The 27,574-nt window shown below is 42.7% G+C and overlaps 1 protein-coding gene across 1 annotated transcript in view; it reads right to left on the minus strand.

Annotated features, from left to right (window-relative positions):
• The window catches only part of LOC102734356 (prolyl endopeptidase), a 108,560-nt gene that overhangs the window by 71,831 nt on the left and 9,155 nt on the right, over positions 1–27,574 (minus strand). The window contains exons 3-6 of the mRNA XM_081828728.1: positions 19,521–19,654; positions 18,235–18,365; positions 15,563–15,772; positions 10,532–10,653 (exon numbers count right to left, since the gene is read on the minus strand). Of these exons, the coding sequence (XP_081684854.1) occupies positions 10,532–10,653; positions 15,563–15,772; positions 18,235–18,365; positions 19,521–19,654 (597 nt within the window). The remainder of the gene's footprint in view (positions 1–10,531; positions 10,654–15,562; positions 15,773–18,234; positions 18,366–19,520; positions 19,655–27,574) is intronic.

Below are 27,574 nucleotides of genomic sequence, written 5' to 3' on the forward strand. Positions count from 1 at the left end.
AACACAAGCAGGGGGAGTGGGAGAGGGAGAAGCAGGCTTCCCGTGGAGCAGGGAGCCCGATGCGGGGCTCGATCCCAGGACCCTGGGACCATGACCTGAGCCGAAGGCAGACGCTTAACGACTGAGCCACCCAGGCGCCCCTCTTTTTTTTTTTTTTTAAAGATTTTATTTATTTATTTGAGACACAGAGATACAGAGAGAGAGAGAGAGAGAGAGAGAATGAGCAGGGAGAGAGGCAGAGGGAAAAGGAGAAGCAGGCTCCCCGCTGGGCAGGGAGCCTGATGTGGGGCTCGATCCCAGGACGCTGGGATCATGACCTGAGCCGAAGGCACACGCTTAACTATCTGAGCCACCCAGGCGCCCCTTAAAGCTATCATTCTTTATATACTCATAAATAACCATTCTTTACCCATTTATAAATGCCTTTCATTATCCATAACAGGCAAACCTCAACAGAGAGAAACAAATGCAAAAGCTGCCCCAGCCCCAGCTCCCTTGCTTCTGGGGTGGGTGGGGCTGGACACCACTACCGTCACCACAGTGGCTGGTTTTAACAGGACATGATTTAACATATGCCATCAAACACAGCCGGCCACTATTCGGGGAGTCGGGGCGGAGGCCGTTTATTTAGCCAACATTTACTGAGAGCCGGCCACTGCTGAACCAGGTTCTAAAACACACAGATCAATAGCACAGGGCCTCGAAGAGCTCGTGCTCAGATGGGAGAGAGAGATGGACACGCACGTGCACACAGATGAACATTACAGAACATGAATAGCGAGAAGTGCCGAGTATGAAGGGAGTGCAGAGAAGGGCGGCTAACAGGGAGGGGAGGTGGAGGAGGAGTGAGCTCTGAGGCGGCTTTGGGGGAGGGATGGTCCTTAAGTGATTTTAAAAGAGATGCAGAATTCCTCTCAAAATGGTTCCTTGAATTTGGCCTTCTTACAACTGCTACGGGGGCGTAGCTATCTGGTTCCCAGAACTACGCTGACACACCTGCGAGCTACCGATATTCACTCTCAAGCGTCCAGCCTGCCACTGGACGGCAGCATACGCAGTGGCCGCTGTGGTCTGCCGGGTGCCAGGAGCGGGCAGTGCTCGGCTGAGAACCGCCAGGCCTGTCCCCGGGTCGGAGAGAACCGCCTCTCCCAAGGCCACAAATCCTTTCAGGGTCTTCCCACATGTAATGACTGACTAACTCAAGGGTATAAAGCCCCCAGTCAGGAAAATGCTGAAGGCCAGCCCAGCCTGAGAGCTCGCTGTGGGACTGGCTGAGGTCTTTGTAATGACCGCATGACAGTTCAACTCCTTCCTCTCTGCCCTCGCTCCGCACACAGGTCCTGAAAGCACTCCCGTTCAACTTCCGGCCCGCTTTCCAAGGACCCTGGCCTGTGACAGCGTGCAAAGCATCACAATACCCTGTGCACACGCAGTGTGTAACCTGGCACAGCCTACGACTACTATGCTTCCACGCGGTCTCCGGGGCAGGCCCAACAAACAATGCGCTTCTCCTAGTTCATCCTCTAGAAATGAAACAAGAGCCAGCAGTTAACAACCTGACTGCCGATAAGGTGCTTACGAAGAATGTGCCTCAGCACTATGAATCGGTGAAGCTGAGAACTCCCAACCTCCCTCATCTTTAGCCACTGAGAAGCCCTGATTGAGGAAAACTCCCCCAAAAGGAGGCCAGAGAAGTGTGGAAAGAAGTGCTACCATCTAGCCTTTGTGGTTTCTCAGCTTGGCATATTTTGTGGTACTGGAGAAAACCTTGAAGAGGGGATCCAGGAATTGGCTGCCATACTCACTGACACTTACCAAAAGGGCATAAGGTATGGGGTTATCAGACTTTACACTTTCATTAAAGAAGCCACATTAATTCACTAAGAAATTTCAGTTGTGTATATTGTGGTATTACGCTACACTGAGGTGATGATATAAGGAAACCCTGACAGACCTCAAACTGTAAAATGGAGTATGTATTTTGTACTTTATTCTGTTAGGTTCACATATGCTGCTCCAACAAACACAAAATTCACATGATTCAGCACATCCAGGATATAATTTCTACAAACCCAGGAGCCATAACACCACAGAATTTAAAAAGATAAGCAGCAACCGGAAAACACTTCAGGAGAATCTAGTCCCAAATAATATGTTTTTATCAAATGTCTTCAGTCAATGCCTCACATAGGTGTGACAGTGATCCATTCAGACCAGAGTCTGGATCATAGCTGCTCCATATTTACATGTTATCAGCTTTATCATCCATTCATTTTTTTTTTTTTAAATGAATTTACAGAAATGAGTGTGAAATAGAATATGACAATACTAGCAGTTTTTCTGGAAAATGGGATCTTTGTAGTTTATTTTAAACAATAAACCTATGTTGTTATTACTATTACTAGTATTATAAAAATTTTAAATTCATTGAATTTGGCTATTCTCAGTCTCAATACTATACAATAAGAACAGGTGGGCTTTCTAAATGACCTGAATCAACTAACTTTTCTTTATGCATCTCATGTTAAGAAAAAATGAACAGAAGATCACTTAATGTTGTAAACTCCCAATCATTTATCTACAAAGGTGTTTTTTTCTTTTTTTAAAAGATTTTACTTATTTGAGAGAGAGAGAGAGAGCGAGAGAGAGTGGGGTGAAGGGCAGAGAGAGAAGCAGACTCCCCACTGAGCAGGGAGCCCGATGTGGGATTCTTCCCAGGACCCTGGGATCATGACCTGAGCCGAAGGTAGATGCTTAACCAACTGAGCCACCCAGGTGCCCCTCCAAAGGTGTTTTTCAAAACAACAAGGACACATAGCCAATATTTATGTGTGTGTGTGTGTGTGTGTGTGTGTGTGTGTATAATGATGTGGACTTTCATCGAACATATTATTTTTCTTTTTTTAAAAAAGATTTGACTTATTTGACAGAGAGAGAGAAGCAGGCTCCTCGCTGAGCAGGGAGCCCAACACAGGGCTGGATCCCAGGACCCCAGGATCATGACCTGAGCCGAAGGCAGACACTTAACCGATTGAGCCACTCAAGCGCCCCAAACATATTATCATTTTCAAAGAACAGCTCATAAGCTATTTTATGTGAGAGCTACTGAGCCCCAGTCATGTGGTCTTGTGTTAATAACCAAATCTCCACAGACATGAAATTTCTTTGGTACATATACTAATTTCCACTTGGAATCCAACACGAAGTAAATAAAGTTTTTTTTTCATCATTTGAATCTACGTGCACTTTTTCAAATTGAGGAAAGTATTCCTTTTACATATTATGACAAAAGAATTGTGTATATTAAAAAAAGTATCCTAAAAAGCAGTGAGACTTAAAATTGTCTGGAACATTAACAAAAGGAATGAAAATGGGTTTTAATAGCTTTGGGAGTTATTCATGTTCCTCTCAGAGCAGGAAACTTTATCCATTTTATTTCATGGTCTCTTTTGGATTCCCTTCATAATAGTAGTGAATCACAACATCATCTCTTTAATATTAAGTATGTTTCCAAAACTTAATCTGGGAAAACTTTTAAAGGTCAAACTAATCACCTACAATGATGGCTTCTCACTAACGGGACTCATTATGGAGTTGTATAACAATAGGAGTAGCATAGTACACACGGACAGGGGTAGTCATAGGTTCATGTGATGTGTGTTAGCATAAACATCTCCCAACAGGTCGTCATTCAACAGAGCACGCAGCTTTCCCAATACAGTGTGGTCCTACAGCAGTGGGCGAAAACCGAAATCGACCCAAATCCTATATGAGGTGTTCCTTCCTCAGTATGCCAGAAGATTTTAGGGGGGGGGGGGAACCTGCGTTCAAAGTGAAACAAGTAACATAGATCTTCACATGATAGAGCCGCTACTGTTGTTTAAGAATCTACTGTTTGTTTTCTTTTCTCCCTTACTGGCCAAGAGGGGTCAGGTGAGAAGCGACTGATCAGCAACTCCAACCCTACTGCTACCAAAACCAACTCTCTCCTGTCAGGAGCTGTTCCACGTATACAGAGCGGCACTGCTTTCTAGCTTTACTCAAATTCCAGTCTGTTGTGTGGCTTCCTGACTTTTCTTCCCCACCGTGTGCTGGGATTTTCCCACCCGCTACTAATCAGCATGGATCAGTGATGGATATTATCACGCCTTGCGGTGCTGATGAGAGAGAGGACCCGGGTGATGAGCCACGGACACGCACAGCCAGGTTGGGAATCCACCCCGGGACCGACAGAAAGACAAGCACTCAGCCGCTCTGGGAGTTGGGGGGAAAATACAGGCCCTCCGGCAGAGCAAAAGGAAATGAAGACTCACCGATAACACACTGGCAGCCGCCAGCTCAGGTCAGGAGGACAAAGGGTCTTTAAAACAACAGACAAACAGAACATGATGGAAATTGTGTCATGAGCCCCAAGCCCCTTGGCAATATTGTAAAGTGTTTATAAATAGAAGAGTTGACTACAACAAGAACATCTTCCAAAGGTCCAGAGCATGCCGGTCTGTGCTCCTGAGGATCGCCTGGCCCTAGCACCTGGGTGCACCAAGCCAATGGCTTCCTGGGCCCCCGGGGAATAGATGCATGAAGTATGCTGACCAGGAAGAGGGCTGCTGAACAATGACTGCTCCCAGCCAGCGCTTTCCAGTGAGTGAGGGGCAGGTGAGGCGGAATTCCCTGAGGGACACCCAGACACCTAGGCCGTCTATGCTTCGTGAGGCAAAGCTGGGTGCACACCAGGCCTCGAGGGTCTTCACGTGCACGAACCTCAACAGAGGGGAAGGAAACTAACGCTCACTGTGTGCCCACGGAGTCAAGCATCAGGCAGTGATTTTACATGTTAATATATACATATAATATATAAATGTCTACACAAATATACACATACTTGAACAACTAGGGATCACAAGTGAACATATAAAAATGGCTATAGAGATACGTGATAAACATCAAGATTAGGATTACCTTTGTAAAAAAGAAGCCCCGTTTTCAAAACTTGGTTAAGACAGAATTAGGTTCTCAATATAGAATTCAGCTAGACAGTCACAAAGAGGCTGGGCATTTTCCCCTTAGTCCTTTCTAAAGGTACTTGACACATTTTCAGAATCTTCATTCTAGAGCACCCTCTGCTGGGAAAAGTGCCTCAAAATACTTGATCTCCTTGTTTCCACACCCGCCCCCCCAAATGCTCTCGGAATTACTTTAAAATAAAGGGAATTTTTTTTTTTTTGGATCTAGTAGAATCTTTTAAAACGATTTCTATTCCCCCACAATCCTGCCTTCCAGGTAAAGCCTTATAGTCTATGTTAAATAATTGACACCACTGTCCCTCTAAGCCCAATGCTAGACAGGTGTCATGTTACCCCAGGGGCATGAGGGAGGAGGCCCCCGCCTGGCAGATGAGGAGAGCAGTGGTGACCAGCACCCGCCCTTCCAGGATGGAGCAACCCATGGAGGTCGCTTCCCTCAGAACAAGAGACACCAGGAAGGTAGCCTCCCTCCAGTCATCTTGAAAGGTCCTGGCAGAAAAAGGATGGAAGAGGGGAGCTACGGAGGGAATCCTGCTGGGAGCAGAAGCCTTGGAAGGCAACACAAATGTGAGCCAGAGTTTATTATCCACCACAGAGAACAGCACACAGGTTCCCAGAATGGAGGGTATCTCACTACAAAAGGATGCCATGAGGAAGCCGGCACCAAGATACCGGTCATGACTGCAAGCAGATGGTGGCAACCAGACACCGACAAAAAGCTCTGGAGGAGCAAGAACCCCGTTCCCCTCCTCCAACTCCTCCTCCCTGCAAGGTCGCTGGAGAAACTAATCCACAATGAATAACCGAGGGGAGAGAATTGGAGATGCTGTCCATTGCTCAGAATGGCCTCACCTGGAAAACGTCAATCCCAGTGTCCCAGTCTGATCATCCTCCAGAGTTTCCTCCTGCGCCTTCATATCCCCTCCCTCCTGTTCCCCAGCCCCGTCCCCAAGCAACCACTGATCTGTTTTATGCCATTACAGACTAGTCTGCATTTTCCAGAGCGTTCTATAAATGGAATCAAACACTCTGTAGTCCTGTATACTCCTTTCTTTGGCTTTCACTGAGCAGAATTATTTTGAGATTCATCCCTGTTGTTGAATATATCAACAGTTTGTTCCTTTTTACTGCTGAGTAGTACTATTCTATTGTAGAGATGTACCACAATTCATTCATTCATTCATGCACTTGATAATGGGTATTTGGGCTGTGCTAGTTTGAGGGTATCTTCAATAAAGTCTTTGTATGGAAAAAAATAAATAAGTAAACCACCAACCAGGGGGTTGAGTAGTCCCTATTCCCCTGCCAGTCCCCCATGTGCTCACCAAACAGGAGCTGGGCAGAGGGAAGAAGCATGTAAATTGGAGAGACTAATATTTTGCTTTGGACTGCAGTGGATCCTTCATAACAGTTCTAATACTCCAAAATGTCCTGAAAGCTATGGGTTCTGCTAGATGGAAGTCAGTCATCCTGGGGCAGATGGTGTCACGGGCAATGATGGAAACACTAAAGCTGCTTCCTGGTTGTATGTGATGGACTGCTCAAGGCAAGAAGACCTGTCCATGCAGGAAGGCAGAGGAGGCATCTATGAAGGAAAAGGAGTCATAAGGAGACAGTGTCTAGGATTCAAAGGGAAGTCCTCAGTGAACCTGGACTGCAGCAGCCCAAAGGGAGGAGTATGGCAGCTCGCCGGAGAAATCCACACACGTCCACAAGCTCAGCTGGCCGTCCACCCCAAAGACCCCTCCAACCACACCCACAAAGCCCAAGTTGCTCTCACATCCAGCAGCTACCTCCTCACCCAGGAAGCCTGCGTCAGGGTCGGTGAGATGTTGTGCTAAAGCCTCTGTCCATGGGGCACCTGGGTGGCTCAGTCGTTGAGCGTCTGCCTTTGGCTCGGGTCATGATCCCAGGGTCCTGGGATCGAGCCCCGCATCGGGCTCCCTGCTCAGCGGGAGGCCTGCTTCTCCCTCTCCCACTCCCCCTGCTTGTGTTCCTGCTCTCTCTGTGTCTCTCTCTGTCAAATAAATCAAATCTTTAAAAAAAAAAAAAAAAAAAAAAAAGCCTCTGTCCATAGACTTTCAGAGCTGAAAAGGCCCCGGGGGAAATGAAGGAAAGAGATCTGGAGACAAGGGAAGTGTCCAAGGCTGCACCGACAGGACGAGGATAAAATGTCCGAATTTCTGTGATAGTACACCATCACTGTAACACTAGTTCTCTATTCAGTCACTGTTAAAGTGTTAAAGGTATTAACAAAATACTGGGTTCAAAATGATGATCCCCAAAGCAACTACTTGAAAAATACCACGCATCAAGAGCGTGGTCATGAAGCAACCAACCCGGGCACCTGGTGGGTGTCTGTCACCCGTTGTAACAAGACATCCAAGTAGCTGGAATACAGCTTCAAGGAAGACTACACCCAGTGTGTGCTTACCAAGACTGCTGGTTTTCGCAGACTTCCTCTGCATCATTCACTATTAGGCTCTGATCCAATACAAAGTTCCTTAGGACCCACCATCTATGTCCCTTTAGTTTTTTAACAACTTTACTACTTCTGTGCAGTACAGATGCATCCCCTCCGTTACTGCCATCCTTTCGACAGTCTTTGCTGCCGTTACTGCAAGACTTCTTTCCTTTAGACCAGAGAGGCTGAGTGCACGTGGTTAGGAAGACACAGGCTATGGGGTCTAACACACTCAGCAGGCAAGTTCCAGCCATGGGCTTGCAAGTTAATCTCTCTGGCAGGCATTTCACTTTGTCCATGCAATGGAATGATCACCTCCTTTTCGAGGCTTTGGTAAAGATTATATTAGATAATTTACATAGAGTGAACATCTTTTTAATGAATGGTAGAAGGATCACATCAACTACTTAAATCTGCTTTTCTTTTCACTTTCCTAGTAGAATTGAATGCACATATGTTAAATACATATATAGCTCCACTATATTTTTATTTTTTATTTTTTTTGAGAGAGCATGAGCAAGCAAGTAGGGGTGGAGGGGGAGAGGGAGAGTGAGAATCTCAAGCAGACTCCACGCCCAGCGAGGAGCCCAACACGGGGCTCGATCTCACGACCCTGAGATCATGACCCGAGCCAAAATCAAGAATCGGATGCTTAACTGACTGAGCCACCCAGGCGCCCTTCACTGTATTTTAAAAAACTGGGTGCTCACAATAATGCTATGGAAACACACCAAGTGTCCATCAACAGATGAAGGAATAAAATATGGTGTATACCCACAATGGAATATTATTCAACTATAAAAAGGGAGGAGATTCTGACACATGCTACAACATGGATGAACCTAAGGACTTCACGCTAAGTCAAACAGCCAGTCACAAAAGGACAAATACTGTATGATGACATTTATATGAGACACCTAGAATAGTGCAACACAGAGAGACAGAAAGGAGAGGGATGGTTGCCAGGGGAGATGGGGAGTTACTGCTTAATGGGGACAGTTTCAGTTTTGCAAGATGAAAAAAGTTTTGGAGATATATGGTGGTGATAGTTGCACAATAATGTCAGTGTATTTAATGCCACTTAACTCTATACTTAAAAATGATTAAACCAGTAAATTTTGTTATTATATTTTACCACAATTTAAAAGTAAAGTAAAGAAAACAAACCAACCAACCAAAAACCTAACTGCTTCAACCAAACACTAAGAGAGATCCAAGCAACTTGAGCAACCAAACACTAAGAGAGATCCAAGCAACTTGAGCAACTTGAGCTGCTCGCATGTTCTACTATAAAGCTTGTTTCCTTTTAGACCAATGTGCTAAATTACATAAATATTCTGGCATTTATTTTCAGTATCCATGTTACTATATCAACCAAATACACTTACCTTGATTAAAATGGGTCTGCTGTAATGAAATTATTAGCTTTGAAGTATAAAAACTTCTCTAGGAATGTCTTTGATTTTATGATGAAGAATCCCAGGGGGAATAAAACTGATTATTAAAATACATTATTTTAGGTTTTCCCCATCAATACCTTCCCTCCAAAAAGATAAACACATGATCTGACATTAAAACATTGTTTGGTAGCATATTCATCTTCCTTAATGTTTCACTCAGATGACAGTAAAAATGTATATTATTTTACAAACCAACACCTATTATCCATAGTAACCAGAAGACTTAGGTAGGAGGAGAAGCTGAACTAAGAAGGAAACAGTAGAAACAGTATACAAATAGAGTCAGAAAGCCATTAAAAACAAACAGGTGAAAAAATGACAATAGTAACTACACAAGGAAAGCTCATGGGCGGGGGGGGGCACTTCAGTGAGAAGGAAAAAGCGTGAAAAAAGGATATAATTTCAGGTCATAAACGTCCTATAAATTCACTTTTAATACGCTGCATTAAAGTCTAGCAAGTTTTTTCTATTAAGGGCCAGAAAGTAAATATTTTCAGCTTTGTGGGCCATGGAGCCTTTTGCAGCGACTCAACCCTGATACTGCAGCCTGAAAGCAGCCCCAGACAATACGAAACAAACAGTGTGGCTGTGTTCTGATGAAGCTTTATTTATTAAAGCTGACAGCAGGCCAAATGTGGCCTGAAGGCAGGCAGTAGTTTGCCAACCCCTGGTCTAGGGAAACAAAATAAATAAATATAAGAACAATCTGGGATAAGGTATATCAATGCACATCAACTAAAATACTATGGGTTACTATTCTATCCCCCAGTGAACCAGACCCAGGAGACCAAGTTCAAATATCAAATGTTCCTTTTTTATCAAAGTTCTAAGTAAGTGGCTCCATGAGCTAAAGACTTTCTAGTGGATTTCTCATTCCCACTAAAAAATGGGCCAACAGCCCACCTATATCAAAACATTCAGAATGCTTTTCTTTAAAAAATATTTCTTATACCCAGAAATGAACTAACAAGAGTTAAATTTTTACTCCAAGTACCTCTAAGTCTTTTCACAGTTGATTCTCAAGATACAGAATAAAATCTGGGCCAGTAACTTCAAAGACTTCAAATACAGTTTTGTTATGGTCAAGACTCCCAAGGAATACCTGACCTTCTATCAGATGGGAAAATGTATGAAAATACACATTTTAAAGTAAAAACAAGTGAACAATATGCACAAAGAGGAAAGCTGTGTTAAAAAAAGGAAAACATATACTCTCTCTCTCCCCCCACATTCTCACTTACACAAAGAAAATTTTTTGGAAGGATACTTTCCTCACCTCTGAGACATAAGATTCTGAATTTCAAAATGTTCACGATTTGCTTTATGTGATACTGTACTTTCACTTTTTTTTTTTTAACCATAAGCATGTATTACTTTGTATTAAGGGTTTTATGTTGAAATTGCAGTTAAAAGGTTTATCATCACCTTCACTATTAAGAGTCCATTTGAATACCAATATTTTTAACATGAGAATATTCACTCACAGGACTTAGCACATCCATAAAAATCATACAACAAGAATATCCATATACACAGTCCATGTGACATCGAGTTTGTGGGGCAATCTCAGAGAAATACCATACCTCAGCTCCACCCATCCACTTAGGCTCATCAGGAAACTCAGCACACAAAATATCTTCTGACTGATCAGTTCCCAACACATGGTAACAGAGCTTTTGATGGAGATTGGTGGATGTCTCTGTACCTGAAGGAGTTAAAAATGTATACTGAAGTGCAGTTGGCAATTTTAAGAAAATCTATTCCACCCATATTGCACAATGCTAGAAGCGTTTAAAAAGTTAATTACCTGGTCGTAGGATACAAAGTTAATATGTAAAAGTTAACTGCTTTCCTGTATACCAGCAATGAATAAGTGGCATTTGAAATTAAAAATATAGTATCATTAAGGATGTAATATATAACATGGTGACCATAGTTAGTAATAGTTAATGATATTGTACTGCATATTTACAAGTTGCTAAGAGAGAAGATGCTAAAAGTTCTCATCACAAAAAACAAATTTGTAACTATGTATGGTGATGTGATGGAGACTTGTGTGGTGACTGTTTCATAATATATATAAATATTGAATCATTAGGTTGTACACCTAAATCTAATATAATGTTCTATGTTGATTATAGCTCAATAAAAAAAATTTTTTTAGGGGCTCCTGGGGGGCTCAGTCATTAAGCGTCTGCCTTCGGCTCAGGTCATGATCCCAGGGTCCTGGGATCGAGCCCCGCATCGGGCTCCCTGCTCAGCGGGAAGCTTGCTTCTCCCTCTCCCACTCCCCCTGCTTGTGTTCCTTCTCTCGCTTTGTCTCTCTCTGTCAAATAAATAAATAAAATCTTAAAAATAAATAAATAAATAAATAAAATTTTTTTAAAAAACCACAATACCATTTACATTAGTACCCCCAAAATTAAATGCTTAGGTACATTTCTAATAAAATATGTATAAGACTTGTATGAGAAAAACCACAAAACTGATGAAAGAAATCAAAAAAGAATTAAATAAACGGAGAGATGCTCCATATTTATCAATAAGAATACTCAATATTGTCATGTCAATTCTTCCCCACTTGATCTATAGATACAGTTTAATTCCAATAAAAATCCCAGCAAGTTATTTTGTGGATACTGATGAGTTGATCCTAAAGTTTATATGGAAAGAGAAAAAAACCCAGAATGGCCAACACAATATTGAAGGAAAAGAACCAAGTTGGAGAACTAACACTACCTGACTTCAAGATCTACTGTAAGTAATCAAAACTGTGTGGTATTGGCAAAAGAACAGAGAGGTAAATCAATGGAGCAGAGCAGAGAGCCCAGAAAGGACCTCCGTAAATATAGTCAACTGGTCTTTGACAAAGGAGCTAAGGCAATCCAGAGGAGCAAAGACGGCCTTTTCAACAAACAGTGCTGGAACAACTAGACAACCACATGCAGAAAAATGAATCTAGACACAGACTGTACCTGTCAAAAAAATTAACTGAAAATGGACCACAAACCTAAATGTAAACACAAAACTATAAAATTCCTAAAATATAACATATGAGAAAATCAGGATGACCTTGGGTTTGGCAATGACTTTTTAGATACAATGTCAAAGGTATGATCCACGAAAGAAAGAACTAATAAGCTGGACTTCATTAGAATAAAAAAATTCTGCTCTGTGAAAGACACTGTCAAGAGAATAGGACAATTCACAGACTAGGAGAAAGTATCTGCAGAAGACATATCTGATAAAGGACTGTTACCCAAAATTTACAAAGAACTCTTGAAACTCAAAAAAAAAGAAAACAAACACCCTATTAAAAAATGGGCCAAAGACCTTAACAGAAACCTCACTAAAGCAGGGGCGCCTGGGCAGCTCAGTCGGTTAAGCATCTGACTCTTGATTTCAGCTCAGGTCATGATCCCAGGGTGGTGAGATCAAGCCCTGCGGCGGGCTTCGCACGGCTGACTGTGGAGACTGCTTGGGATTCTCTCTCTCCCTCTGCCCCTCCCCTGTGCGTTTGTGCGCTTTCTCTCTCTAAAAAGAAAAAAAAATGATATGCAGATGGCAAAGAAGCATATGAAAAGATGGTCCACATCATATGTCACCAAGGAAATGCAAATTAAAACAATAATATACCAGTGTACTCCTATTAGAATGGACAAAATCCAGGACAATAGCAACACCAAATGCTGGTGAGGATGTGGAGCAACAGGACCTCTTTTTCATTGCTGGCGGGAATGCAAACTAGTATAGTCACTTTGGTAGACAGTTTTGCAGTTTCTTACAAAACTAAACATATTCTTACAATACAATCCAGCAATCACTCTCCTTGGTATTTACCCAAAGTGTCTGAAAATTTATGTCCACACAAAAACCTGCACACAGATGTTTACAGTGGCTTTATTTGTAACTGCCAAATCTTGGATGCTATCAAGATACCCTTCAATAGCTGAATGGTTTAAAAATAGGTGAAAGGATAAAGAAACTGTGCTATATCCAGACAAAGGAATCCTATCCAGCGCTAATAAGAAATGGATTATCAAGCCATGAAAAGACATGCATAGCACCGAGTGAAAGAAGCCAATCTAAAAAGGCTACATAGTGTATGATTCCAACTATATGACGTTTGGGAAAAGGCAAAGCAATGGAGACAGTGGCGAGATCAGTGGTTGTCAGAGGCTAGTGGACAGGGAGGATGAACAGGTGGAAAAGAGGATTCCGAGGGTGGTCAAACTCTGTATGACATTATAATGGTGGATACATATCATTCTACGTTTGCCTAAACTCGTGGAATATACAACACTAAGAGTGAGCTCTAACGTAAGCTCTGCATTTTGGGTGATTATGATGTATCAATGGAGGTTCATCGATTGTACCTACTCTGATGAGGGATGTTGATAATGATGTTATCAATGGAGGTTCATCGATTGTACCTACTCCAGTGAGGGATGTTAATAATAGGGGAGGCTCTGCATGTGTGGGGGCAGGGGCTGTATGGGAAATCTCTGTACTTTCTGTTCAATTTTGCTGTGAACCTAAAAATGCTCTAAAAGATAAACTCTCTCTCCCCCCACTTTTTTAATGTTAAGTATTGGCTGGGTATCACCCTGGAAGTAATTCACACATTTTTGTTGATTTTGGAAGATGTTATGAGATTGAACTATTCTTTTTTTTTTCATTATAAAAAGGTACTAAGGTTTCAGGATGATGAAAAAGAAGTAAGATAACACCACAATATAAAAGAAAGCTTTACAGCCCTTGGTGATTTTCCATGGGTTTTCCGGGAAGCATATGGGCACACAACCTGAGAGGGTGCTGAGGTCTTCTCGACAAGAGGGCAGCAAATTACAGCTGGAAATAGATGTTATCTTTCTGAAATCAATCACAGTAACTAATCTTTACTGTTTTTGCCACTGAAAGCTGAGCTTAAATAATAATTTTCATGTTTTTCACAAAATATTAATATTGTTCTCTAACAAGAAATGGCCAGGGAAATACTTTTTTGGTCTCCCAGAACTTGAAATAGCCATTTTCTAACTCAGCACCACTCTTTTTTTTTTTTTAAAGATTTTATTTATTTTTCAACAGAGAGAGAGAGACAGCGAGAGAGGGAACACAAGCAGGGGGAGTGGGAGAGGGAGAAGCAGGCTTCCCGCTGAGCAGGGATCCCAATGTGGGGCTCGATCCCAGGACCTTGGGATCATGACCTGAGCTGAAGGCAGACGCCCAATGACTGAGCCACCTGGGCGCTCACTCAGCACCTCTCTTAAGAGAGGCAGCTAATTCAGTGTACAGAGCCCAGATGACTTTCTTTAGCCAACATCCTTGAAAAGAAAGCCTACTCTTAAGTCAGCTCTTCTTGTAGTTCACTGGTGAATTAAAAAAAAGGTACTGCACTAGTCTAATCAAAAGGCAGCAAAAGCTGAACATAGCCAAAAGAGATGAAAAGAATTATAGTCTTATTCCCAATTCAACTGGGGGAAATCAGAAAAGAAAGCTAGCATATGTAAAGACAAGAAAGGTACAGCAGATCACGATAAGGGGATAGCGTATGTAGCAGAAAGCACTGTATCAGCTGTGCTTCTTACCAGCCCCAGGCCTCCAACAAGTAACTGAGCCTCTGTACCTCAGCTCCAAACCTCCAACAAAGGGATTGTAAAACCCATCTGTAAAGACCAACGCAACAGGAAAATGCTACAGGCCATTGTGGAAAGAAGATGATGACTGCTGACAGCTTGCAACAGCAAGATACAAGGTCCGTGGGCCTTTCTCTCTGGAAAGATGAGGAGTGAAGGGGGAAAGAGACTGCTTGAACACAACAGGACCTTTGTAGAACCGAAAAGAAGAACAAAGGTGTGTCCTAGAAATTCACAACGAGAAAAGTGTCAAGATAAACCAAGTAACCTGTAACTTCTAATCAGAGGAAGAGATGCCATCACCACAGTAGGAAAATTTTATAATCGCTCAACATCATTAAATAAATAGGTTTCATGGAAAAAAAAAATCCATCTTCTCCATGACCCCTTGGGAGATATAACATATTTGTAAAGGACTGACTGCAATAATGGCCCAGTTTTTCCTGGTTCCTTCTATCTGTTCCTCCACCCCTTGGACAGGGGCTGGCCCCATGACTCGCTTCGGCCAACAATAGAATGCAGCACCACAACGCAGTGCCGGCAGCAAGCACAGGCATCGAAAGGCTCCTGCCTTTCGACTCTCCCTCTTGGAATCCTGCTGAGCTGCCACGCAAACCAAGTGGGCTAGCCTGCTGGAGGATGAGAAGCCAACAGGATCAGAGTCAAAGCCCCTGACAAAGCCAAGCCAAGATCGGCCAACTGACCCACAGCTGAACACAGACACATGACAGAACGCAGCTAATCTAGAAGAACTGCCTGGCCAACCCACAGACTCCCAAGCAAAAGAAATACGGTTATTATTCTAAAACACTAAGTTTTGGGGTGATCTGTCATACAACAATGCTAACGGATACAGCGCCCTTTGAGGAAACCTGGTTCTACACCAAATAACTTCTACGTAGGGTTTAGCTTTTCAAGTCATGTGAAGTCACACTTCTAGTCCATGAGAAAGATGCTTCAGCTGCCATCTTCACTTACCGTCACTTTTTCCATCCTGTTGGGGATAGGAGTTATAGAACATCCCTTTCCCGTCATGGGTCCATGCCATACAGCTGAACTTGACTCTCTCGAGCACATCTGGAAGCTCTCTGGCACCATCAACCTTCATGAACTTGATCGTCACCCAGTCTGAGCCACTGGCACTCAGACCATAGGCGAAATACTCCCCGTCTTCACTGAAGGCATAGCCTATGGGACACAGGAGAAATTCTCACACAGTGCACATGGGGACACGACCCCTAGCCTTGCCCGCTGCCCTCCGTGCTGCCTGACACGCTCTCTGCCACACGTGCAACAGCAGGATCAGGGAGCCTGTCGTGAGGACTTCTGGGGGCTGAGCCCAGGCCTCACGGGAGTTCACCTCATGAGCCCAGACAAGCGTCCTCGCCTCTCCAGGTCTTGGGTTCTTCATCTGTAAAAAACGTACTAGATTATATGACCTCTAAGATGCTTCCACTGTTTATATTCCTATAATTCAATGAGCAGTTCAGTTAAAAGCAGAGCTCATCTGAGATTTCAGCATATTTTATTTATACTCTAAAGAGGAGGGGAAAAAGAATAAGGAAACCGCTTTCCGAGTAATGACTGGATTATGACACATACCATGTAACAGAACTAAATGGAAGCCATTAAGTAATTTTTGGGATGGATTCCAAACTATTTGGAATCACTCTTTACAACCTCATTTTCTGAGCATTGCTGGCACTCAAGAATTAACGTCGTCCACACCACCTGACCAGCACAAGCCCAGGTAAGCCCGAGGGTTGCAATGAAGGCTCACACAGAGCATATTCCAAAAGCAACCATGAAAAAGAAAGAAAAGCAACACCATCTACGAACTGTTATGTGTGTCTAATTCTTTAAGTCCATGACAGAATGTTCTAATCACTGTGGAATGTGTGTTGAGAAATTTTCTATGTTTATATTGGCTCTTATAAATATAAAATATATATAGATAGCATCTGGTACCACACACAGACACTGGAGATTTCCTCTTATAATGTCTGTTAAACTTCACCAGGGGTTGAAAATTATTCTCAGAAACCCAACTATTTTCAGAGGTTTCCTACTGTTTTACATGGAATTTGTTAGTGGTAATTAAGATTTCACAAGAACTACTTATTAATCCTTTATAATTGCTGTGAAGTATTGAGGCTCATCTGTATATAAATACAGAGAAGAATCTAGAAGGCAATGTGGAGAAAATACTTCTCATTCTACATAAATTATATATAATTAGAAAATTTTCAGGAAAAATTTAAATAAAAATGTTGATTTGAAATGTATAAAAAAAATCATATACTATCAAAATAATCTGTATATTTACCCGTACTGTAACTTCCCTATATCATTTTCAGAAAACTTGAAGACAGGCCAGGTCCCATGTCTGATTTTCCTTTTCAGCTATCAGGACCCGTACGTGGCAGGCATTCCGTTAAAAAGTTACTGAAATGAACTTTCAGAGACCCTCTTATAATGAAGTTCTTCTGGATGAGTTACAAAAACTTTAATATTAACAAAGGTTTATTGTTTAAACGATATCCACACAGGGTATATTACTGCACAGAACCAGTGTATTACATTCATTTACAACCACAAACTCAAATTCATGGAAGAATATCCCTGGTTAACTGGTTGACATCTTATTTTCAATACTGATTACTTTCAACACGAATTAGATGAAGGATCACTATTTACATACACAGCCCACTTGGGAAGAAGAGGGGAAGAACCACTAAATGACTCAGTGGCTTTATAAATGGGTCTTCACACAGGGCTGTGGGAATAGGGTCCTTGCATTCCCACCTAATCAATTACAGGACTAGAGTGTTCCAATCACTCAACTCCACAGGGCTGAGCCTTCCCCTGTGCTTTCTCTACAAAACCGAAGATGCTCCGGGGGAAATGCTGAGCCAACTTCACTAAAATCTAGGATCCTAACAAGAGATGATTCTCAGAGTATTCAATTATTAAACCATAGAACCAGCGAATAGCCAAATCCTTCCTTAACTAGCTCTAATGGCACAAACCTAGGGTAATCTTCATGGCCTGTGGAAGAGGTTATCTCGGGTTGGAGTTATTTAGGAGATACATGGCAACTACAGGCCATACTCATTCAGATTTTAAACTTGCCGTCTTCAGGGAACAGGGTATCAAGCTGTCTAATTTCTACAAGACTGTGGTTTTCTACTTTCAATTCTAAAATGCAACTGAATTTTAAAACTCTGATCACTTCCTTGTCACCAAGGAAAGAGATCTTGTAAATGTTCTTTCCTCTTGTACATTCATAGCTGGAACATTCTTCATAGAGCTTAAATTACTTATAGAAGATTTTTTTTCCTAAACACAGAGAGGGCTCAGGGATGTTAGAAGCAATGATGATGATACTTAAATATCTCAGAAGCCCTAGAAGCTAATTTGGGTCCAGTGTGAATTATTCTCCCGTTCTGCTTCATGTTATCAGAACATGTGACTACTCACGTATTCTAGAGATACTATGCAAAAATGAGCTTTCCTGAACAGAGCATGTGCATCTGTTCTACAATATGGTCCATCCTATCTGGTATTTCAGAGGTGAAGGGACTACATCAATGTCAGAGCCGAAAGTGAGGGCCCCGGGACTCCTGTGGGCTCAGCCGGGGAGCACTCACCTCGGAGCGCCACCGTGCCATCATCAGACAGTATGTTGGGGTCGAGGAACACTCTGGCTTCACCTTCTAAGGAATCCTGTACATATAATACTCGTTGATTCTGCAAACCCGTATTGTAAAAATAGAAATACCTAGGGGACAGAGATGGTCTTTATTTAGCCATGGAGTTCTCCATTTGTGGGGTACAATCAAAGCAAAAAGAAAAAGAAAAACAACAAATAAATGTTCATTTGCAAACAGGCCATGCCAGGGACATGGGGACTAGGGTGGAAGGTTCCACCACCTCCCTGTAATTAGAGTTTGGTATCTGAATTGTTTTCGGTATTGGAATAATTTATTATAATCCTGCATATTAGCCAAATAGAGACAAAGACTGCTTCATTTGTTAGAACTAAAATGGATAATCAAATAAAGCAGTAACTTTTTCTTTTCAATGGAGAAGAAAGCAGATCTTCTAAAATGAAATGCTGGATCCTTCCCTAGATAGGCTGCTAGGCCAGAGTCAGCAAACCTGTTCTGTATTGGGCAAGACTGCAAATGTTTTAGGCTTTGTGGACCACAGAGTCTCTGTTGCTATTACTCAATTCTATAGTTGTACAAAAGCAGCTACGGCTGATACATAAATGAATGGGCAGGTCTGTGTGCCATTTCCATTTTATTTACAAAAACAAGCGGCAGGAAGGGTTAGGCATGTAGATTGTACTTTGCTGATCTGTGTGTGTGTGTGTGTGAGAGAGAGAGAGAGAGAGAGAGAGAAGAAGGGGAGGGTCTAAGAAATTCTCAAGTAAATTTGTGATGGTGGTTCCACAGAGACTTAAAAAAAGAATAAGAGAGTAAGTTTACCTTGGTGTGAAAGGGAGAGGAACAAGAGATGTGAATTAATAGGTGCTACCTCCTGGCCCACTTCCATTCTTGGATGAAAGAAATCCATATAATAAAAGCTTTTCTAGTCGGGTAAGCCAAAGAGAATTTTAGAGGCAAACAAATCTCCACTGCTGTCTACAAATCATCCTAGCCCAATTATTAGCCATAAAACAACAATAATTTCCTATAATCTAGATTTGCTTTCCTAGGAAATATCTCTACTAAATTTCTTAATCATGATTTAAGAATATGGACAACAGACCAAAAAACATTATTCTCATACTCAAGCACAGAAATGAACTGATTTCATAATGGATTAATTTTATAAAATGATAAGTTATTTAGAATTTGTATTTTAAGATTTAAGAAAGCATTCGATTAGAAAAGTAAAAAGAAAATTAAATAAAAGCAACCTCACATACCGTTTTCCTTTCTTGAAGTGGCAACTATACTTGGGATAGTCATACAGTTCAGTCATTCTCTCTTTGTATAAACCTCTGATAGGACATTGCTCAAGGAATGGCACAGTAATCTTGTTCTGGGCCTCGACGAAAGCCTATAGGGAAAATTTAAATGGACAAAGCAAGTCAGATATAAAATTTTCCATGTGGCGTGTTATCCACTGATATGTATCCATGAAAGCATATTTTTCACTCAATAAACACTAACTAGTCCTTACATGGCACTATGTACTATTAACTCATCTAGACCTCACAATAATCTTACGGATAATCAAAGGTTCTTTGATTTGTCCAGTGTTACAGATGGGAAAACTGAGTCTCAGAGTAGATGAAAAGCTGCCCAACATCATATAGCTAGGAAGTCGCAGGGTTGGCTCTTGAATTGATCCTCTTAACAAACACACTCTACTGTGCTAAGATCTCGCAGTCAGTGAACTACCTTCACATTGTGCCAAGGTTTCACTCTTCTTAGTCAGCAGCCTGTAATCCCCAATCCGTCAGAGTTAAATAAATAAATACCTAGGTGCTATTTTACCACTTTTGTTTTTGACATACCATCTTTCTAAGACCCACTACTTTGTCAACTTTAGAGAACCTTGCTAAAATTTGAAACTAAAGAATATTTTTTAAAAATTGGAGAATGGCGGGGGGTGGGGGCGGGCAGCGCCTGGGTGGCTCAGTCAGATAAGCGTCTGCCTTCGGCTAGGGTCTTGATCCCAGAGTCTTGGGATCAAGTCCCACGTCGGGCTGCCTGCTCAGCGGGAAGCCTGCTGATCCCTCTCCCTCTGTCTGCCACTCCCCCTGCTTGTGCTCTTTCTGTCAAATAAATAAATAAAATCTTTTTTAAAAATTGGAGAATGGGTGCCATTAAATGAGAATATCTACAACAATGGCTTGGAAGAAGGGCAAGAGATGGTCTGCAGGAAGTCAGGGGACTCTGGCAGCAAAGGCAGGGCAAGGGGCAGGTTTTACAACAGATCAACCGTAACCAAGCATGCCCTATTTGTAACTAAGCAGTTAGAAAGTTCTTAGTACTATAAAAGCTTGGACTCAGAATAATTCATGTCTGGCTATTAGTAAGAAATGAAACAAGAATAGATATATCAGCTCTAAATTCAATTGAAGGTTTAACCCCATGTCTACAAACAAGTAAACAAGTTAAGTCCTCAGAAGAAAACTTCAAGAAATTAAGAACATAATATATTTTGAGTCACAGACAAAAATGCATTATTATCAGACTCTACTTTTGGATGGATCATCAAGGGCCCATCCTAACTCAAAATGGTCTTCAAATGGGATCTCCTACACAAACCACCAACTCTGTTCTGGAGAACCATGATTCTGTGCTGAAAGCTGTTCTAAAATGCATTAATATTTAAAACGTGCTTGAAAACAAGAGAGAAAGAGTGGGAAGTATGACTAAAATGATGAACAACCTTTTTGGCAAGAGGATCGATTCAAGAAAAATAAAACTGTCACAGGTCACATTTCTTATTTCATCCAAACAGAAAATAAAAAGTATCGAGTCTCAAAGAAATAAACTTCCAACTGCCTATCGCTAGGGATTGGCAAACTTCACCCAGGCCTGCTCTCCTATGACACATGAGCTAATAGTAGTTTTTATATTTTTAGAGTCGGAAAACAAAAACAAAAACCTAACAGATAACTACATGGCTCACAACATCTAAAATATTTAATACATGGTCCTTTATAGAAAAAGTTTGCTGATTCCACTGTGCCTCATTGAAAAGAGTGTCACTGAGGAAATGGGCTTCTGTTTTGGTTACAGTATCCCTGTCTAGCTGTGAAGCCACACTCAAGGGCAGCCTTGTGGAGATCCCCAAGCATGTGCGAGAGCATTACCTGTCTTCATGATGGAAGGAAATGACATGTCTACTTCCCAGACATGGGAATGGAGGCCTGCAGTACTGAAGTCAGCTGAGCAAGGTCACACAGTGACTTAGCCATAGCACTGAAGGGGGATTACGGTTGACCCTTGAACAACACAGGTTTGAACCATGCAGGTCCACTTATATGTGCATTTTTTTTTTTACAGTCCTGTAAATGTATTTTCTCTTCCTCATGATTTTCTTAGTAACTTTTTTCTTTTCTCTAGCTCACTTGACTGTAAGAATACGGTCTATAATACATATAACATACAAATACATGTTAATCAACCATTTACACTATCGATAAGGCTTCCAGCCAACAGTGGGGTATCAGTAGTTAAGTTTGGGGGAGTCAAACATTGTAAGGGAATTTTCGACCTCGTGGGGGTGGGCCCCTCCATCTCCTACATCGTTCAAGGGTCAACCGTATTCTATTCCAGTCATGGTAGCAGTGACGGAGGCAGACTCTGGGCCTGATTCTGGATGTGAGCTAAGCAAAAGCAGACAATCGGGGAGAAGGGCAGCTGGGCCTCCCATGATTTACCCCCACCGGGGCCAGGCAGGGCTGGACAGGCACATCAGGGCACTGGAGCTTCAGCAAGGACTTACTGAGAACCTCGTGTGCGTCAGCACAGATCCTGGCATTGTGGATAGAGGGGTGACAAGTCTAGGACCAGCTCCCTACCATTGTGGAGCGAACATTTTACTGGGGGACACAAAACATGAGCCAGAGGGTTACAGAGAACAGTTGGTCCCAAGGACACACAGGCAGGGTAATCATGCGCATCTGCAACCTGAGCTGGCCCTGAAATGCTTGCTGCCCGGCCCGGATGAGGCAAGTACAGAGGCTGAGAGGGAGCGCTATAAGCAACTGGACATCACTGTGACAGGTTTGTTACATTTTACAAAAATATCAATCCATATCGGTTTGGAAATTTAAAAGCCAGTCATTCAGCACACATCCTGGGAATCACTGGGAAGGACAGTTTCAGGGAGGGTGGCCAGGAAGGCCCATCTGAGGAGGTACTGAATGAAGGTCTGCTAGGGGAGAGGGAGCAGCTATGCAGACAGGAGAAGCATTCCAGACCGAGGAAGAGCAAGTGCAGGGCCCTGGGGGTGGGAGCTTGACAGGCGTGAAGGGGTGGGGGGGTTAGGCACTGAGGCTGGGAATGAGTGACAGGGAGCCAAGACCCAGGCAGGAGCTGATTATGTAGCACCTGGTGAGCAGTTAGGAAGTTTGAATCTTCATTCTAGGTGAAAACAAGCTATGATTGGGAAAGGAGATAGTTCTATATCTGGTTTATCTTTTTTAAAAAACTAGCCTTGCTTTGGATGAAGTGTAGACCAGGGGAGCAAAAGTGGAGGTCAGGAAGGTGGGCCAGTGGTCCGGTGAGAGCCGAGGCCAAGCGAAACGGCTGGTCTCTAAAAGGAGCAGGAAAGACCACTGTAACGGAATTGGGACAGAGAAAAATGGGCACAGTGCATGTTAGTGCGTAGATTTGATGGCTATTTCCCAGAAGGGCCTCATCAGAACATCCTAGCTACTTAGGGCTCCCACCCTGGGATCCCAGCATGCTGAGGGTCTCGGCTGGAGGGGCCTCTGAGGAGGGCACCCTGCAGGCTTGGTTTCCTTTGTCCTTCTGGTTGGTGTCTGTCTGAGGCTGATCTAGGCCTTATCCTGGTCTAGTAGGACCACGGAGGGTCCAAGGGACAGCGGTGGCCCAGTTAGTTTTCTGTGGAAAGGTGGAAGTGTATTACTGAACTGCTTCCCCATCTCACACGGCTTCTGTTAGATGTCTCGTGAGAGTCAGAGCGGTGCCAGCAGAATCCAGCTCACGCTGGAGCAGACACTTCGGCTTTTCTCATTTCAAATGTTCATAAAACTCTGATGCCAGGCATAATTATGCCACTAAATAATGAAACAATTCAAGGTGACCAATTTTGTCACCCCCCAACCCACAGATGTTAGGCAATTAATTACTCTAAATAGAGCAGTATTTAAAGACTATACCCTTCCAAGTCAAATATCTACATGTAAAACCAAACAGTGTTCAAATTCCTCAAAGTCTCAAGTTCTTTCTTCATGCACATCTTTATACTTTTCATGATGGAGGTGGCAAATTTTCTGTAACGGGGCTTCGTGGAATTTAGGGTTCCATGCACTGTCAGTATGACTTCTGGTATTTTAATCAGGAAAATACCTTCTTGGTCACTTATGGATTAAATAGTCTGACTTCTTGGTCTCAACATTAGAACAAATCAGGGGGAAAGGGAGAAAAGGAGTAAGGATAGAGAAAAAATTGGAGGACTTCCATGATGATAAAGAAGCAGGGTGAGGAGAATTAAAATTCTCTTTGTTCCTCCAGAAGCTTCAGTGTGCACGGTCACACTCCAGAGTGTTGTTAAAGTGACTGGAATCTGGAAGCCCATCAATGATGCCCGTGGCTCAGCCTCTAAAGATCAACAGTTTAGATTTTATCACTATGGATGGATCTGAACACATCAAAGAGCTGCTCAAAACTAAGAAACCCTACTCACATCTCATTTTGCCCTGAATATCAGAAAGCTCCACCGGCAAAGCAATGTTTCAATTATGCACAAGGAGTGAGTTCTAGAGATCCACTGTACAGCATTGTGCCTGCAGTTAACAATGCCATACTGTGCACACAAAACTCTGGTCTGAAATGTTCCCATCCTCATGAAAGAAAAGGAAGACGAAAAGCCACCTGGCAGGCGGTCACTCCGGTGGGAAGCTGGAGATTCCTTTACTCTGTCTTCAGAAAGAATTTCTTCATGTTGTCCTCACATGCCCTGTATTTTAATCCACAAATACCTCAAGTCCTTTCATAAGTACAATGCATACATATATGAGAAAAATGAAGCATACGGTTACTCATTAACTAGCTATATATACAAAACACAACAATTAATGTAAGATTAAACAAATGGATCAGGGATAAAGGTTAGTACTGCAGGAGAACAAATAAAGGGGAAACTGCTTCCAGGATGGGGCAGGGGTGCGGGAGAGTGGGGCACGCAGGCGTCAAGAGGACCAGAAACCAACTTGGGTACGGCTATCAACCTCCACTCTTCCCAAATAAACAACAAAAACTAGGGATGGCGCTATCCACATCCCACAGAATTTGAACACATGCGTGTGTGTGTGTGTGTAAATATATATAAGTGAATATAAGTATATATAAATTCAATACATATATAAAAATTTATATATATATAAATATATATAAATGAATGACCTGGTTAAAGCAACTTTCAGGGCCTTCTGAAGAAAATGGGTGGTGTCAAGGCCTGGCAGAAAACCATAGTCCCAGCCCAGCAAAGCGCTGAGCGCTTCCTGGAGGCCAGAGGGAGAAGCTTACGTGGGTCCCCTGTCACTGCTGGGAGTGTAGCAGAATTCAGAAATGACTCTCCAAGTGCAGGGATATGCTTATAAAAAAGAAGCCAAGGGGTGGCAAAGCTCCTCCCTGAGGATGCAGAACCCAGTGCAGGAGGCCACCCCAGGAGGGCTGGACAGTCGCACAGAAAACTGAAGGCAGGTCGTGCCAAGCAGAAAATTAGATGCAGCTGCTTCAGGAAACATGTCTAGAAATTGAGACTATAAGGGAATGAAATCATGTACTTTACAAGACTAATATGAGGAATGTATTACCAAAAAAAAAAAAAAAAAAGGAGCAATAGCGAGGGAGAGAAGAGTATCCCATAGTTTCCAGTACTCACTAAACATTTATAAAAATTAGCAGTACCTCAGACAACAAAGGAAATCTTAAATCTCAAGAAGGAAAGGTCACGATTGTAACCACAATGCCATTAACCTCAACTAAGTGAGGTGCCTTTCTCTTCCTGGCCCCACAAACCCATTGCTCATTTCCAAGGAGGAGAAACGCTGAACTCAAGTGGGGAGAGCCCCAAATCCACTGGGCTCGCCTTTTAACATTAAAATCCCAGATCGGGTCCAGCTCTTCTCTCTGGGACATCTGCCCTCAGGTGAGGAAGGCTCGAACTGAGCTTCCAGCTGCACAATTAACAGAGCAGGTGAGGCCTTCCAGAAGCCCAGACAGGTCTCTTTCCACTTTCTCTACCTGTCCTGTATGTGCAAATCGGTTTGACCTTACAGTCAAGCTTTGTTTTCAAATCTAGTCACTCCCATTCAAAGCTGAACTTTAACGCCAATTGGCTCAGTCCTTTGGTACACATGCTACTCACCAGAAACCTGGAAAGGACAGAGGGTACCTCAAATCCAAACCTAACTAAAAACCTGATCATGAAGTTAAATGCATATACATCTTCTCTTGAACAACTATTTTGTCAATGAAGGAATCCAAACTACAATAAGAATATTTAGAAAACAAGAAAAATGAGGCTATTAAGAATTAAAATTCATGGGGCACCTGGGTGGCTCAGTCATTAAGCGTCTGCCTTTGGCTAAGGTCATGATCCCAGGGTCCTGGTATCGAGTCCTGCATTGGGCTCCCTGCTCCGCGGGAAGCCTGTTTCTCCCTCTTCCACTCCCCCTGCTTGTGTTCCCTCTCTCGCTGTCTCTCTTTGTCAAAAAATAAATAAAATCTTAAAAAAAAAAAAGAAGTAAATTCATGAGATGTGTCATGATATCTATTTCTTGTTGGTACCTTGGAGGAGGCCCGCTGATAGCGTGAGGAGGGGTGTGTGACCTCTGCTGGCCCTCCGAGCACCCCTCCCCTAGATCCCAGGTACTGATCCAGGGCCAGGCAGAACATCCTGCAAGATGAGGCCTGCGCGGGGTCCAAGGGCTTGTCTCATGACTCACAGGCACATCGGGATGGCTGACCTGATCTAGTCCCACTGCACTGATTTCAGGAGTGGATCTGAAGCTAGCCTGGGGGACCGTGCTGGTGCCTGGGTGTGCCATGTCCTGAAGGACAGCAACGCTGTGACTGATGAGATACGTACGGCACAGGTAAGGTGCTCTGTATCTGAATAAAAAGCCTGGGTCTGGGAAGTGACAGTTACGTTTTCAGGAAGTTTGTGGTTTACCCTCTCTCTCCATCCATCAGATTTTGCTATTTCTGGGCACCAGTAGCTTGCACCACTGTCTGTCCTAGATAATGTTACTGATACCTCTGTCTGTATTCTAACTATGCTAACTCCTTTCTACATTCTTTGTGTAAGGAAATCCTATTCATCTTATAAGCAGTCTTTCCATCAATTCTTCTCTATGGGTTATGAGTCAATAAAGTAGTCACGAACCCAGGCAAAGCAACCAGCTATGAGGACTGAGTAAAACCTAAAGAGGCAAGGCTCATGTTTCCCTTCCACATGGAAGAGGCTACTGGAAAACAAAACAATTAGGGAAAAGTAGATGATCTAAGAGACAAAGAGAGGTCTCCAGAAATATCATGTGCACTCCTGGATTGGGCTGTGCCTAAAGGCACATACGCCCCAGCCACCAGTTATGTAAGCCACTCAGCTCCAATTTTTTTTTTTTTTTTTTTGAGCTAGTATGAGCTGGGCTTCAGGCACTGCTAATCAGGAGTCCTAACATAGCTCTTGTAAGGGTCCTGCAGTCGGCTGAGCAAGGTGAGGTCAGCTGAACACGAGCAGCCCAGAAGAAGAGGAACTGATCAGAAGCTTGCCCAAGTCCTGGCTGGCAAAGCCTGAAAAAAGGTATATCTACATGAATGGTGCCTTATCAGTAAATGAGAAAGTGAAATTAAACTAAACATTCAAATCAAGAAGTTTTAAAGCAACAAAAGAAAATAAGAAGAAATTAATGAACCAAAAAATTAAAAAGTATAACTTACAAGTCCTCAAACTGCTTCTTTTTTTAAAAAAAGAAAAAAGCAAAAACCAGATTCAACCAAAGCTCTGGCTAAACTAATCAAGGAAAGGGGAGAGATGGTACAGAAACTCAAAATTAGAAGTGATAAAGAGGGGCGCCTGGGTGGCTCAGTCGTTAAGCGTCTGCCTTCAACTCAGGTCATGATCCCAGGGTCCTGGGATCGAGCCCCGCATCGGGCTCCCTGCTCAGCGGGAAGCCTGCTTCTCCCTCTCCCACTCCCCCTGCTTGTGTTCCCTCTCTCACTGTGTCTCTCTCTGTCAAATAAATAAATAAAATCTTTAAAAAAAAAA

The sequence above is a fragment of the Leptonychotes weddellii genome, chromosome 8 (genome assembly GCF_054177405.1).
Source record: "Leptonychotes weddellii isolate Sample4059 chromosome 8, ASM5417740v2, whole genome shotgun sequence".
Lineage (NCBI taxonomy): Eukaryota > Metazoa > Chordata > Mammalia > Carnivora > Phocidae > Leptonychotes > Leptonychotes weddellii.